The sequence below is a fragment of the Gymnoscopelus braueri genome (genome assembly GCF_963280865.1).
Source record: "Gymnoscopelus braueri genome assembly, chromosome: 8".
NCBI classification, from domain to species: domain Eukaryota; kingdom Metazoa; phylum Chordata; class Actinopteri; order Myctophiformes; family Myctophidae; genus Gymnoscopelus; species Gymnoscopelus braueri.
In genome coordinates, this window is record NC_137609.1 from 25326173 (window position 1) to 25342883 (window position 16711).

Below are 16711 nucleotides of genomic sequence, written 5' to 3' on the forward strand. Positions count from 1 at the left end.
ACACACATCGACACAGCCGTACAACAAAGTATAAAATAGGCTTAAGTTTGTTAGACTGACCGGTCTGTGGGGCTCTCCTCCTCCTCTGCTCCTTCTCCACTCTCGCTCTCCTCGCTGCTCTCACTGCTGTCTGAAGAGGAGGAGTAGTCGTTGGCTTTCACTGGGGGTCTCGGCTGCTCCTCAATGCGCTCCTTGGCGTACAGGCCATGGTCCTGAGCACACATACACACACGTGTTTGGGGTGTATGTCAGTATGTGCTGCACCACTTATTGCTATGAGAATGTTGTGCAACGAGTCACAATGCAATTGTGATATTTCACAGTAACGACAGCTCATAAACGTATAAAAAAAAGAGGAGGAAATGACGGGAAGAATGACCTAGAAGTAGCTGTTTCTCTTTCTTTGACCTAGGCAAGAAACTTGTTCCAAGGTGTTGTGACTGAAAGCAAAGGATCTTCCACCAGCTAATTTTCTTGAGAAAAGTGCAGATCGTAGTTAATAACGTCCGTCACACGAACATCTTGACAAATTCTGCTTGACAAAAGAATTTCGACGCAACCTTTATTTAATTTATTTTTTTTAAGCTGACAATGCGTCATTCTAGTTGAACGTTATTTGTCAAAACAGCCATGTGAAAACTTATAAATTTAGCCTTTAGAGCACCACGTGGTTGAACTGTAAAGTTGGGGAGGTTTATTATGGGATGGAACTCTATGGAGTGCAAAAACTGATGTGGTGTTAAGTAGACGGAGACAAATGCACAGAAAATATGTTTTCCCCAAATAAATTGATGGAGATGGCGTAAAGCATGCAGACCCCACTGCATGCACATGGACTACTGCAGGCTTCTACAGGTTCAAGGCAGCCTTGCTCACAGACAGGGCAAGGGCATTGCACAACACATTGTAACACTAAGGCTTTTTTCAGACTGCAGGGAAATCCCATTTGTTTCTCAAATCCGATCTCTAGGACTGACTGTCCACACTATTGTTTGCTAGTGATCAGATTGGATTTGTGTATTCAGACATTGTCGACCTATCTGCATTGGTTGCTGTGGTAACGACATGTTGTTGGTGTAAGAAATACTTAACTTACACTCTGTCGAACAACGGTGTGGCTTGCAAAAATAGCAGATCTATAAGCTTGTAGATCAGCTATTTTCGCCGAGTGCGAGTGTCCTGACTTAGACACATCTTTAGAAATCAGATTAGAATCACATTTCAAACCACCTAGGAATGTGGTTCAAATCCGTTTCCATTTTTATTAGTTTTTTTGCTGTTCAGACTTGATAAAAAACAATCTGGATAGGCCAAAAATCGGATTTGGACTGCCAGTCGTAACATAAGCATTGGTACTAACCTCTCCTATAGCTCTCTTGTAACTCTGTGCATCAAAGGGGCCAGTGTTGTGAAAGGACAAGAACATTAGGGGAATTTGCAAAGTAAAAAAGTACAAAGAGAGGGTTACGTGAAAAGAGGTGACATGTTGAAAAAGAGAAAATCTTAAGTTAATGCTTGTGTCAATTATCAAAGAAAAGCAGGTATAGAATATGCAAAATAAAGCAAGGACATTGGCCCTCATTTATCAACGTGTTGTAGACCAAATAATGGGCGTACGGCGAGATCACCGCATTTTTCGGCATTTATCAATCTATCGTGACTTTGACTTCAGCGTGTAGACTTTGGCTACACCCATTTGTTCCTTTGTAGACATGCAGAGCAGCATTGTCTGACCATCTGACAGGCATCTAAACATATGTATTCACTCGAAACATGTATAGCTATAAAGCTAATAAATAATACGTTAAAAAATGTGAAAAAAATATAATTTGTAAAGGCATACATCAACGATGTGTCATATGAAATTGGTAGGATATTTCCAAGTGTACAAGCAATTAAAAACAATATAACATATTTTCAATGTTACAAGTTAGACGCTTAATCATTCAGCCATTTAAACAGCAGTTTACTGGCTCTGTTTTGAGACATATGAGCGCATATATGCGAGAAGATTTTGGGGACAGCTCCGCTGGAATATTTTCATGGAAAAGTCTACCCACTGCCCAGCGCAAGTGATCTTCATTGTGGATTTTGGCCACGGGAGCGCAGCGGGAGATCGGAGGTAACCAGCCCACCACACACCTGCCTTCATCCATTAATGTTTACACATTCCTCAATCACTCCATAAACATTCAAATAATGCTGACAGCCCCAGGCTATCTATCTCTCATAAACGTGGTGCGACGGCCTGACCAACCGCAGGAGTGCTTTATTTAGCTAAACAGCAGTGTGCGCGTCTCCACTCAGCTGCGCGCTGCTTGGGGGTTAAATTAAAACCCAAACGTATTAATCATGGCGATGTGATTGGTGTCATTCAACAACATAGGCCTATGGCAAACAGACGCCTAGGCTATTTATCATTTAATGCATGATTCAGGTTTTTGTTTAGAATATCTTTATGGCAAAAAATAAATAAAAGATGCAATTTTTTTCTCTTTTTTCTACAAAAGACATAGTGTGACATAGTTGACTGGACTTGCGCTGTTACGAATGCGGTCGTATTTTAGTTTTATTTGCGTTATATTTTCTTATTGGATGTGTCTGTATCAGGTTTCGGGTCGGAGTATGCAAAAACCACCACAAACACATATGATAGGCGTGTGTGCTGTGTAGCTTTGTGTGAATCCACGGAGATGTTTGGTCGGGTAACTTCACATGTTGGAGAAGTTCCGTTTCTCGGCCGTATTCCGCTTCTTCATGTCGAAAAATAGGTGGGTCTGGGCTCCGCCACATTTATCAACAGCGGACAAATCTCACACTAGAATTGACAGGGTACACCTATTTGATAAATCTCACGTGGGCGTAAGCTAATTCCTAGGCTAAAATGTAAGCTGGTTTTTACACTCCATTGATAAATGAGGGCCATTATATCTACACAGAAGCTGGATCCATAGACAAATCCAGAGAGTTTATCAACTCTGAAAGTTAAAAAATGTGAAGTGTACTGTGGCCATATCTAACCTAATTGTAATGCTGAGGAATAAAGAGCAAGCAGAGAATAATAAATGACAAACTTACAGCAGGACGACTGGGACGAGAGGAAGTGCGAGACTCCCCTGGCTTGTGACGGCCATCATGGGATAGGATTGGAGGGGAGTCCATTTTAGAGGAACCTGAAAATGGCATCATCATAACAGTTGTGCTTATTAAATGTGACTCACTTCAAGAGACCTGTTTCAAGAGTGCAACAGAATGAGGGACAAAGGGACTCACTGAGGATGCGGTGTCTCTCCAGAGAGCCAGTCTGAGGCAGATTAGACACAATGCTCATGTTATCTCCTCTCTCCCAGCGGTCATTGCGGCTGAGATCTGGATTGCTGCCACAGGTAACAACATCAGCAATCTTATCTCAGCATCAGATATGCCAACACGTAAGTATTAAGCTTGTGACGATTTATCTGACCAAGCCACTGATCTGTATGTATTACCTGGCTCTCACTGGATGCCTTATGCCAGAAGTAAGGTTGGTGTTGAGGGCTGTGGCAATGGATGCTGTCCTCTGGGGGATCTGAGAAAAACATCAGAGACTAACGATGTCATTTATCAGTTCTATTCTTCTATTTTACTTAAGAGACAGCCCAGGAAACCTTTATGCATACATCATGTTTTAGATTTCACACCTTCACCAACTGGATAAAAATAAATATAAATGATCACATTCCTTCAACTCTCTAGTAGATGGTCTCACCTTGGGTGGCATTTCTGACTCTGGCAGGCGGATCCAGGGGCCACGGTCCTCCCCGATTGGGTGTGCCTGTGGCGCGGGGATCTCAGAGGTGGGGTCCGAGTTTTGGCGGACCAGCTCCCGGGAGTGGATGGGGCGGGGAGAGGGGTTAAGGGAGGGATCCTGAGTGGGGAATGCGGACATGGTCTTAGTGGGCTGATCACAGAGCGACTGGGAGCGAGGGACAGGGGCAGCATAGGGCTTCAGTGGGACCAAGTGCGCCATCTGAAACTGCAGAGGGCAGTTCAAACAGCAGCAGCAAACCCAGGAAGGGTGGCGGGGCAGAGTTGAAGGGAAAAAAAGGGGGCAGGGAGGTGCAATGAAGCAGTAGAGAGGAATGTAAGTGCATGGTTGTATGCATTAAGATCAGATGTATGGGAATGTATGAAGAGGTCAGTGAAGAGGGAAGGGAAGAAAGAAGAAGAACAACAAAGAGTAAATAGAGATAATACTGACAAATACAGTTTTAGTTCATGCAGATCCAAGACACAGACAAGAATGGCTTCAACATCATCAGCTTCCTCAATCTCCATAACAATTCTTCAGTCTGTTCATACTGTACTATTTATCCCCACACTACACCGATTAGTAAAACAAATATATATATATATTTCATGGATATAATTTTTTGGGGGATTTAACAAAGGTACAATTGTGTGTGTGTGTGTGTGTGTGTGTGTGTGTGTGCGTGCGTGCGTGTGCGTGCGTGTATATTAGTATATTCTCTCAAGACAGATTCAGAGCTTTGCACCGGGCCTGTGAATGATCCAAGCAAATAGAGTACTGAAGAAGAAGAGTACACCCAGAAATCACGTGATCACAACAAAAAAAATCTAGGCACCTTTCATGTTAAAGGATTTATAAAAGTACAATTTTCTCAGCTTTCTGTTGATTTTCAGCTGTTTTTCAAAAAACAAAGCCACATTCAAACAGCCATAGCTCCAGAATGGAGGATCATGACCGGCCAATTTTCTCTGTGCGTGTAATGAGCCGATCTCCGTGAGGACGGCGGTCACAGAGAATATTCCATGACTTTCAAAGGTACAGTCAAATTGCCGCTTTCGCCGGCAAGGGGACCGGAGACGGATGAATTCATTAATTAATTCCTGGCAGTGAAAGAGTTAAGGTCTCCATTCCAGTCGATATTCAATACGGTTATAGGCCTATCATTATTAATTACTAGGTTATTGTGCCTTGTAAAGAAAAACAGTTGTTTCTCAATAAGTAACTTTTATTTGAATAATAACAAATTATCATAACAAATGAGAATCTAGAATAATAAAATGCTCAACATATTAATAATTAAACTTTGTGTTTAACCCTAACAACTGTCATTGACATTTTCCGATGAGTTAACATTCTTTGAAAAGTTAAGATTTCGTCCCATTCCAAGTGGCTATGACTGCCTTCCCAAGTTTGCGGGCCATGAGTAGGCAGCACGGGGTTCCGCGACCAACGGGTCGAATGATGTGGGAGTTTGGTATTGTTGGCCGTTATCTTTTTACCGGACAGATGGGGAAATGAGAGGTAATGCAGATGGGATGCTACAATGCAACACTACCAGTGGCTTCTCTCTCGTCAACTCGTCTGACAGCTACATTTCCCCCGTCGGAAGCACACATGCGCGGAATGCACAGAAAAACAACAGTGCCTCGTGGCTTCCCTCGGACGTGCGCATTCGCAGGAGTAACATAATGAAATAACACGAGAAGGCTTGTAATTGATACTGTATCGAACGTCAATTTCAATAAATTTGTGTTAATGTCGAGTATCGTGACACGCGTACACACACACACAAACACACTTATATACATATATACACTATCCTTTTTAAATTCTTCTTATTAATATTATTTTACTGTGGTCCATGTACTACTCTTTGAAAAACAGTGCTGTAGTTCATAACATCTAGTTTGGCTTTAAAAGCATGCTGTATCACGCTCATACAAACACGCACCTTGCCCTGTCCCCCTTGAGGCTCAACAGGACGCTGCATCGGCGGCGTTTGAGCAGACTGAACGCCTCCTGATTGGCTGACGGAGTCAGAGCGTGATTGTATGGCAGTGTCAGAGACAGTGGTGCAGATTTTGGGTGAGCCCTGCCTGTTGAGTTTACTGCGCTCCTCCACCTAAACAGAAAACCACAGCAACATGGAGCATGCATTAACCTAACTGTCAGACGGCGTAGCTTCATAGTGTGTCCAATAATGGATTGTATACACATGGCGGCCATTTTGCTATTATGTCAGGCTGTTATGACATAAGAGCAAAAGGGCTGGCGTGTCTCATTTGCAGGTACCTCACGGGCCCAGGCGGGCTTGTTATTGGGTTCCAGGTTTTTGTTGTAATGGTACAGGGGCTTCTTGTCTTGCTGTTGTTGCTGAAGGGACACCAGGTAGGCATGCTCCTGCTGCAGTTGCCTCTGTAGCCTCTCGGACTGACGCTGCTCCTCCAGCTGTTTACGCTTGTACTCCTGAACAAACACGCAATGCAGTCAATAGGAAGGCATAGAGGACAGGGCACAACAGGTCATGATCCAAGACACACATACATGCATGAGTGGCAACATGAGGTGAACAATCACTCCAGCCATAGACAGGGTTTTCCTTTTTAGTCAAATGCAAACACAATGTGTGCCAACAATGTTCTCCCTGACTTTGAATGGGAAGCACATTAAAAGTTGTACATGCACGCATTACAAAACATGCACATTCTGTTCCATCCAGCAGGTAAAAGACAAAATACCACAAAAGTCATTCAAATTGCTAGCTGTAAAGCTTTTATTGATAAGTGTGTGTGTGTGTATATATATATATACAAGTATGTGTGTGTTGTATATTTTCTGCAGGCAGAAGCAAGGGAATCAGACAGAGCAGTGCAGTGAGAAGTTACCATGAGCAGTGCCTGCTCTTGAAGCAACTGCTGTTGAAGGATTTCTAATTGCCGCTGTTCTTCTTCTAACTTATGTCTGATGAACTCCTGAAGGCAAAGTCAAGGAGGCAAGAACGAAAAGGGAATAGAAGCGTAAAGAGTCTAACGAAAACAGACCCACGTACAATAGGGAGACAATGAAAGAAGAGAAACCATTACGTAACGGCATTCTAGTACTGAACTGTTAAAACTGTGGCATAGATGTCCACCACAGTGACCATCAGTAGTGGTACTCAATGGTTAAAATGATATCTAACACCACACTGGTAAATCTTAAAACACACAGTAGGAGTGTTACTGTTAGACACATTTGTGGTTCTAGAATATTTGTGGAAGTGCAGACAGCAAAAGCAGCAAATAAAGATGATGAATGTCTTTTCTTTTTGTACAACAGTGACTGTGATATAATGCCAGACTGTGTTACCAGGGGTTAGACAGTAGAAAAGGAGCATGAAGAGATGCAGAGAGCTCACCCACAGAGAACTCATCTCTGAATAAATACACTAATTTAGATCCTTGCTGCTATGGCAACCTACTCACTTTCACCACCAAGAACAAATCACATAGGATGGCTGAATTGGCTTACTGATTGGCTGATTGACACTCCCACACTGCTCACTGATTGGCCAACTGGCACTCCCACACTGTTCACTGATTGGCTGACTGACACTCCCACACCACTCTCTCATTGGCTTACTGCACTTGTGAGTCTCCAGCGGTTGGTTACCTGCTCCCTCTCAGCCAGCCTTCGATCCTCCTCTCTCCTCATATCGTCGAGTCTCCGATGGGGACCTTTTTCCTGCTGCCTCACCATCTCTCGTTCTTTTCTCTGTTGCTATGAGAAACGGGTGACAGTAGAGAGAAATGAGCACAGAGGCAATGTTTTAAGGGAGGTTATAATGGCTTGGCTCATGAGCAAAGCCTCTTGTTTTTGTGCAGACAGCTGAAAAACTAAAAGTATAAATAGAAGGGAAGGAAATGTATACTGCAGGAATAGTGATGAGTATCACACACAGATTACTTACATTTAAAACAGTGTTACTCTGGTTCAAACTCTTGGTGATTTGATTTATAGATCTTGACACAATCCATTTTATTATAATTTTTAAAAAGGACACCACACTTGCTTGTTAAAAAGATAATATGATTTTCTTTTTTTGACGCTTGCTCTATTAAAAGAGAACCTTGCAGTTAATGAAACACACAAGCGAAATCCCTGCATGCTTGTGTCTGTCCGTCCGTCCCCTACATATCTTGAGAACCGTCTGACCGATAGACTATCGGAGGTAAAAAAATCCATATTAATGCTTTAAAGATATGCAGAATGCAAAAGACCATCAGGATTTTCATGGGTTAGCTTTCAAAACGTTTAAGGCTACATTTCCATGGACTGCATCAATTTAGCACAAAGTTTTGTTGGCAGACAGAGTTTAGAGTTGTCAAAAAACACATTCATGTGGAATGGTAATCGTGAAAAATATACCAGTGAAAGATGATATAAAAAAAAAACTTTTGTTTAATTGAAAAAGTTACACTCACTGTATGACTTTAAGACATAAATTCTCCTCATAAAATAACGAAATTGTTCTGCTCCTGCATTACTTTTTGATTGATAGATTGATTATCCCACTAGAGCAGGGGTCTTCAACTTTTTAGCTGAGAGAGAGATGAAGCAGGGACCCCCATTACATAAAATTGTGTTGCAGATAAAACTTTTTCATAGATAGCCTTTCAGACATTTAACCCTCACTACTTGACCTTTGGCTTTGTACTTGGTCAGCTCTTTTCCCCACAGAATAGGGATGTTAGGGTTCAAGTGGTTAAAGTATATTTGGCGGCTCCCCTGTAGTAACTCTGAGAACCCCCCAAGGGTCCCGGACGCCCTGTTGAAGACCCCTGCACTAGAGTATTATCTTTAAGAGGTCAATTCTTCTGCTACAGTATTACCTCTTCAAGGCGGCGGCGCTGTTCCTTCTGCTCCTCAATGCGTTTCTGTCGGTCATGTAGCAGCTGCCTCTTGTGTTCTTCAGGATCCCTGCGCTGGGCCGCCAGCTGAGCCTGCTGTCTCTTCAGGGCCTCGGAGCGCTCTTTGTTTTCCTGTTGCAGACGCAGAAAGTCCCGCCTCAAGGTGGACTCACCGGGCACATTGAGGATCGAACTAGAGGAAGGATAGCATACATGAGGACGATAAAGTCATTACGGCGGTGGGAAAGCCAGACCAAAGAAGCATGCATCTTGGACACAGAAAAGTAGAAGTGCCTTTACCTAGACTCCCTCTCATCCCCGCGGTTTTCGTCCTCCTCATCACTGCCACTGTACTCATACTCTGTCTCCTCTGGGGGAAGAGATAACAGAATAAAGAAAAGTTCAAACATTGGAGGAGTGACCCTCTATTGATCCCTTGTTCCTTCAGTTACTCCCTGACTCACTGTACCCATTGGAAATGCCCATTTCCAATACACCCACCGAGGTGAGAGTTATTGGCTTTACCTTTCTCGCCCCTTTTCTTGCGTGTGCGATCAATGTGGTCTTTGAGCTGGATTCGGACCTGTCGCTCAGTAGGCTGGTCCCTGATGAAGGAATGCTTGAGGAGCTGTTCTGTTGATGGACGGCTGGGGTATGTCTTGACGAGGCAGCCTTCTATGAAGTCAATGAATTTTTTGGACCTGGGAGAAGTGCATATTAATGGAAGAAAACTGGTGAGGCACAAGGAGGTGGAGCGCACATTTGGCCTGTTATTACCAAGAGCCCTGAATCTTCACTCTATCCTCCTATGCATAGACAGAGAGAGGAAAGTGTTCCAGGGTTAAACTATGCTTGCATTAAACAACGCAAGGCCAATGCAAGAATTCCAATAATTTAAGAGACATTAAAATGGAGCTTTCACTGATATTTTTTGTTCAAAGAAAAAGTTTTAACAAAGCCGGAACTGGAAATTACGTTTTTGACTTTCGTCCCAGTCGGATTTGTCTGTCCGGAGCTAATCTTGCAAACCATTAGTAGACCAAGGAAGTCAATCCACCCCAATATTTTCAAATAAGCCTGATGATGGTGCTATGCCAGTCCACTTTACGTTGTGGCCTATAACTCTTGAACCGTAGGTCGTACAATCAAAATGTATTTTAGGATTCCTTGGATAGTGATGCAACTCTGCATCATGCTGTGTTGCCTATGCATGCATAGGTCAAACGTTGGCCAAATTGACAAATATGACCTGAGAAAGAGGATTTTTCTTTTAAATAGCCGATCTACAAGCTCATAGCTTGTAGTTTGGTCATTTTCACAATATTTATCTGTGGATACCAAGTACTTGTTAGGGTGGGGGGGTCCCTAATTCATATATGATTATTTTGGAGGGTCACGGCCTGAAAGGTTTGGGAACCCTTGCTCTAGGCCAGAGGTAGGCAACCTTAGGCAATAGGCACACTGTGGCATAAGTGTGAGAGAGAGGATTTTTGGTTTAAAATAAAATATTTTATAATAAATAATCAATTAAATTAAGTCCCCTCACATCTGTAATTAAATTACATCCTGCACACAATTGTACATTCATTCAAAATCTGAACTGGGGAGGGAGTCTGGAGGAGATAGGTGGGTTATTGCTCTATGGGGAGAGAGTCTGGGGGAGATAAGTGGGTTATTGCTCTAATGATCATTATATCCTGATGTGAAAGAAAATAGTTCAGAAGAAGAAAAAAAGGTTGTTGTTGATATGACACACTGACAATCAAGAAAAAAAATGGCACTTCATTTAAAAAAGGTTGCCGACCCCTGCACTAGCCGAAAACGAGCACCTTTCGATCTAATTTATAAGGCCAAACATCATCAGAAGAAATGACTGACATTTAAAAGCAATTTAGAAATGCTTAATATAATATTCAAATAACCAAATCTTATTCTAAAATTCCGCAGAAACGTATGCTTCATGATTATCCTACAAAAAAATGCATGCAAAGAAATCTGGCAATGGTTTCACTTCAGACAACAATTAGGAACTCAAGTCTTTCTCATGTGAAATTTAAGTGAGGAAAACCATAGTTAACTTCGCTGAATGAAAAGTATCTTCAATGAACATTCTGACGGCCATACCATATTGATGTATTTACACTGGGGGAAGGTAGTTTTTTCTATAACTTTACCCGCAAGGTGGCCACTGCATTACAAAACCACAGTTCTGTCTTAAAGTCACTCTGGGAAATAAGATACCTTAACACGTCAGGAAGTTGACTGTGAGAGCTGTGACTGCTATGCATTAACTGCTGTGGGTCAAAATTATTTTTTTTGCAGAATAAAAGCATATTTTGCTATATAATTCTGATGAAAAATAATAATTTAAACTAGCATTTAGTAAACGGTTAGTGGGCACAGCACGGTTTAACCATTTAGTCGAATAGCTGCACAAATCCATATTTCTAAGGGTGACATTATTCTATACTCCACATAATCAGAGAGACATTTAAGATTACAGATCAACTGTGGCCATAACATCCTTTTAAGTGCATAACAAAGAATGCGGTCACATATCATTTGGATTCACAGAGTTAGCTGTAGCACTCACCATTTCTTGGACTTAAGCTTAGGAGGGGGGTTCCTGGGGATGAGGAAAAGGGCTCTCATAGGGTGCATGTCACACAGAGCTATAGAAAGTGGAGGAGGAGAGAAATTAGCTATCATTGTAGCTTGCTTAGCTGCACACAAGAGTAAGGTTTGCACAAGAAAGTCACAAAGAGAATCAATGTAGTGGCAGAGATTGAATTCATACGCAACACATTACAGTGTGTAAATAACACTAGCTATGGTCACACATATTATTTTGAATCCGTATACATGGCTATAGCTCCTGTTATCCAATCTTTACTGCTGCCCCAGGCTTTTTGATACATTGAATATAAGAGCAGGGACTATGAGTCACCGTTTTCCCAGCATAGGTAGGTAGCTAAACCTGTCTGGTTAGCTGTACAGTTTCTACAGTAAATAGGCTTTTGTTAGGCAGTCTCTATGACATATACAGTACAACGTGACTGAGATAGCCAAGGGCAATCCATTGGCTTAATTTCTTGGCTAAATTACAACTGGAAAACCAGATTGACTTTATATGAAACAAATTAAAGAGGTATGAAAACCATCCAACTATGTAAAGACAACCCAAAAAATATTTAGGCAGCAATGGGGCTTTGGTCCATTTTCAATTCTAACAATGATCATCTGCTGAGACTTCCATTAAACTATTAAATGAACTATTAAATGACTTGCTTCACAGAGTGTTTGTGTCATGCACACCAGGAGTCTGCAAGAAGTCTATACACTTTCTTCACTGATCAGATCTCCCAGCAAAGCAGACCACAAATCTATCTGCAATGATATGTCTTATTCAGTCTGACAGGTTCTACCCCACAAGCTAACTGTCAGATGACCACCATACCATCTTGATTACAATACGGTACAGTCTGCAAGGTTTTGCCAAGTATAATAATATCTCCACGCTGTCCTATAATAGCATGAGCTCTTATATTATGATAAACAGAATGTGTCCTGTCAGGTGTCCAAGTGAGTGTCTGCACTTACGGGGAGCTCCCTCGGCCATCTCAATGGCTGTGATCCCCAGGGACCATATATCGCTCTGAAGAGATACACAATAGGCTAGATTAATTCTCTCGCAGTGCAGTGCACACATAACACATTTATGTAGGCACATACAGACATGCAATTACCCTGTAGTCATAGGTAGAGTCAGGGTTCTCGTCACAGGCAATGACCTCTGGTGCCATCCAGTAAGGTGTGCCTATGAAGGTGTTCCGACGCCCCACGGTGCGGTCCAGCTGAGCACTCACCCCAAAATCCACTGTGTAGACATAGGAATACAATAGTTGGTAATCGTCGGTTAACAAAGTTTCACAACTTTCTTTCTAAGTCCCATTACATCGTGGTAGATAGAGCAATGTCATAACAATAACTTAAAAAACTAAAAGTACTAAAAAAATGCAAACAAATCCATCAACTTACCAAGTTTGACCTCAGCATTTTCTGTGAGCAGCACATTCTGGCCCTTGATGTCCCTGTGGATGACCTTATGGGCGTGGAGGTGGGCGAGGCCCTGAGTACAGAGAGAGATGTCATGTCCCATTGGTAACCATTCCATAAATGTTTGCAGACAAGACATGTGTTTTACATTTTGGATATTGTTCAATGTGATGACTGCTGATAGCGCCCGGGAGAGTGAAGTGTCAAAATGACAGTATTACTGTAGTTGGAAGATTTTTGACTAAATCAAATGAAAAATCACGGTAAAATGACAGCAGGCGGTCTGCAACCATAATGTGTAACAGAGTTTCAAAATTGAATGACAATATACCATAACTGTTGGGCAGAAACCTGGTATCTTTTTTCATAATTGAATGCCCTATATTATACTTTGTTGTATAACCGTGTCGCACGAATGTCCTTAAAATAGCCAATGTACAGCTTCACAACGCACGTAGTTCTACATACAATTTGACATTCCCAAAAGGGATGCCAGGTTGAAACAGGTTAAGTCTGTCTGGGGTATTATAGAAATATTTAACCAATGAAAACTATTAAGTGACTACTACCTAGAAAAGGTTTTGGACATACGTACATAGTTTCCACCTGACAGTGACAACATTTTTACCATTCTTTGCCTGCCTTGCAACACGGCAAAGTGGTCAGTTAGAAGCAGCAGCATGCTGGTATGTGTCTACGTTCTCACCCTGAGGATCTCTCTGCAGATGTAAGCGATCCAGTCCTCCTTCAGAGAGCTGCCCTTGGTGTTCTTAACCAGGTCAGTCACTGAGCCGGCCCCACAGAACTCCATCACCAGCTTCAGGAAGAAAAGGGCAAGGAAACTTGGTGAGCACAATGACAGTAGCATATACTGCCATATAAAGACAAAACTAAAAACATTATGGCCATGAACACAGACGCTGACAGACCCAAAGTTGGTCATCGTGTCCTGGTGGGCTCTTCTTGACGAAGGCACCGTAGTAGGTGGCTATGTTGCGATGGTGGCTGTATTTCTTCAGCATGTTGATCTCTGCTTTGATCTCTTCCTCTTCTTCCTCCGTAACATCCATCACCTTGATGGCAGCCAGCTGGCCTGTCTTCACGTGACGGCCCTGATTGAAGGGGAGCAGATTGAGAAGGCTAATGTGGTCAATCAAAGCAAACAAGTGTAAAATACAAGTGTTTGTCACATAAAATACAGTTTGTAACTAAATTATAGGCAGTGAAATTATTGTACTTCAAGCTTTCTCAACGGTGTGGATAACAATAACATGTAATTGTAATAAAAAGGATTAATAGACAAAATAGCCATACAGGAAATATATTAAATATCTTATGTAATAAAAATCTAACTTTACTGAGGTCATGGATCATCTAAGCTACATATTCACATACTATATTGTGTAATAATGTCATTACATTTTTCTTCCCCAGTGTCACAGCTTCTGATAAAGCTTCTTATCTTGTCATCACTACTATTCGCTAAAACATGGATTAAACAGCTGTGATCTTCTGCTTTAGGTCAATGTAGGAAGACAGGAAACAGGGAGAGAGTCTGGGAGAGACATGCAGTGATAAATCGTCCGGCCAGAACGGAACTAGTAGGAACAGGGGACACACTGTCAGGCATCAGAGCCTATGTGCTACGCCCCCTAACCCCTATCAGGTCGCCCGAACTGCTATAATCTCAAAAGGCATCCTTGTAGATAATAGCTGATTATAGAGTAGGAACTCAGGTGGGCTCAATCTGAGCTCTAAACTGCTCAATATTCCAGTGCCTGCCACCTCATTCTTCCTTGACATACTGTGAGTTCTACTGCCCCCGATATGTCATGTCTCACCTTGTACACCTGCCCATAGGTCCCATTGCCAACCACCTCAACCAGCTCAAATATTCCTGCTGGATCCTGAGGGAGAGAATCAAAGAATCAGAGACAGAAACACAGGGTTGAAAATATATCATTAGCTCACACCAAAATATAGAATAACAGAATATACAGAATGCTGCAGAATTCATGTCCGTCAGTGAAACCTGTAGTTCAAAATGTGGCATTTTAAACGATTCTTTTTATTTGAATTGTATGTTTTAAAATACACTATAAGCTGTTTTTTCCCTTTCACAGAATATAAAGACAAGCACCTTGCCTCTAAGTATTTGACTATATGGGCCCTCTCTGATGCTTATTTTGCTTATTTTATTTTTCCAACCACTGAACATCGCATTCACAAGGCACTAATAATGGCCTTTATAACTTGATAGGCTACATAATCTTTCCCCCCCCCAGAGGAAATGGAAAAAAGACCCAACAGTTCCACCTTCACACCATTTCTCATGATGTGTGGGCGGCAGGACTGCTGCACTGGGTTTACAATGTATAGTATGATGTATCCGATCATCGCTTTACCCACATACATCCAGATTTTTCAAACATTCCCAGTTCCCATTTTGACAATTTGGGGGGGGGGGGGGGCTCGGTTGAAGGAGGAGGAGGGTTTATAATACATACGTTAAGACAGATTTGGTAGTTAAATGGTGAAACGACCCCAGACTTGTGTGTTCACAGAAACAAACCCACTTTTCAGAACAACAAGACAAATAATAGCCATAGGGTTGAGCATGCAGTTATGTACGCACAAGTACACATAAGAGGTAAGAAGAGATTGAAGGCATGAGAGAATGAAGGTATGGAAGAGGATAATGCAATTATCCAGAGGGTGGAAAGACGGAGGCGGCAGCATCACCCACATCCAAAACGGAGAGTGGGCTGAGAGGGAATCAAGTGATAGAGGGGGAGGGTAGAGCTGCTGTGTTAAAAGAGTATGGAGGATTGCACCAGCAGCACACCGTCAACAATGATCACAAAAAGTGCATAGACAAGCAAGTGGCAAAACCACTGGGGAGCAGAAGAGAATTTTGTAATCCTTCTACCAAACACAGACAATTAGAAATTCTTATACATCTGTGTGGTCTCTAGTCAACTCTTAAATTAGCATGTGTGCTCAACAAATCTGAGAATGTAATGGGAAATCTGAGAATTTAATGGGAAATCTGAGAATTGAATGGGAGTTAGACTGTATATTATAATAGATGTCATGCTAAACTATACACACCACACATAGTGTGCAAACTGTGATACTGAGATTGGACTAAATATTAAGATATTTGTATCCTCCCTATCCTGGGGCCTCAGAGCAACCAGTCCATCAGGGCATGGACTCTTGAGGTCTTGAAAGCATTCCATAGGGTAGCTGGGCACACATGCTTCACATAGTAGTGTCAGGTTGGTACTACTGGATGTCCAATAGCATCCTCCATCTTGTGTTACACAATTTTCGTATGTTTGACTCAATCTAGTGTTACATAATTTTTAATACATCTCGAAATAAGAATCTTTAAATAGTTAACTGCATTTTTCCAAACTAAGAAAGGCATTTATGCTTTCTTAGCAGGATCATGTGTTGCAACTTTAAACAACAAATGGCAAGTATTTGTATCACATATGCTCAACCATCCATACAAATTCACATCACAAGACGGCAAAATTCATGGGTTAAAATAAAATAATATTTTGTCAGTTATTGATGCAATCACAGTTCCGGCTGATGCCTGGCAACAGGCCAACATAATAAACAGACTTTGTTTTCCATTGACCAGATAGTTAGTGAAACTGAAAACTTTCTTGCACTTATGTTAAGTTTCAAATGACATGGAAGATAAGGAATCACAAATCTGTTTTTGTCTTTTTTTTTTTTTACAGATGGAATTCCTCCCCCTCAAATCATGTTGGATTTAAATGGTTTATAATATCATTTGAGACAATCCATAACAACACTGTTTCTATGCCCTGCCAGTACCTCTGTTTGAACTTGTGAAGGTTAACCGTGATTTACACTATGGTCAAAGTGTTATACATTTGTATAATTGCCATTAGGCTTGGGCTAGTGACTTGTCTGCTAGCTAGTATTTTATTAATGA

The 16711-nt window shown here is 41.7% G+C and overlaps 1 protein-coding gene across 4 annotated transcripts in view; it reads right to left on the minus strand.

Annotated features, from left to right (window-relative positions):
- Positions 1-16711, minus strand: part of mink1 (misshapen-like kinase 1) — a 32978-nt gene that overhangs the window by 12910 nt on the left and 3357 nt on the right. For 2 of the 4 annotated variants that reach the window (XR_013933579.1, XM_080434894.1), the window contains exons 2-21: positions 14577-14642; positions 13665-13847; positions 13442-13552; positions 12718-12808; positions 12426-12556; positions 12280-12334; positions 11273-11351; positions 9205-9380; positions 8980-9049; positions 8662-8872; positions 7442-7549; positions 6676-6762; positions 6083-6256; positions 5742-5912; positions 3749-4015; positions 3489-3568; positions 3274-3377; positions 3079-3173; positions 1361-1384; positions 61-212 (exon numbers count right to left, since the gene is read on the minus strand). Coding sequence is in view for 3 of the 4 variants with exons in the window: in XM_080434894.1 (XP_080291020.1) it covers positions 61-212; positions 1361-1384; positions 3079-3173; positions 3274-3377; positions 3489-3568; positions 3749-4015; positions 5742-5912; positions 6083-6256; positions 6676-6762; positions 7442-7549; positions 8662-8872; positions 8980-9049; positions 9205-9380; positions 11273-11351; positions 12280-12334; positions 12426-12556; positions 12718-12808; positions 13442-13552; positions 13665-13847; positions 14577-14642 (2435 nt within the window). In the remaining variant the exon portion in view is untranslated. The remainder of the gene's footprint in view (positions 1-60; positions 213-1360; positions 1385-3078; positions 3174-3273; positions 3378-3488; positions 3569-3748; positions 4016-5741; positions 5913-6082; positions 6257-6675; positions 6763-7441; positions 7550-8661; positions 8873-8979; positions 9050-9204; positions 9381-11272; positions 11352-12279; positions 12335-12425; positions 12557-12717; positions 12809-13441; positions 13553-13664; positions 13848-14576; positions 14643-16711) is intronic. The other 2 variants (XM_080434896.1, XM_080434895.1) reach the window with 2 other exon arrangements.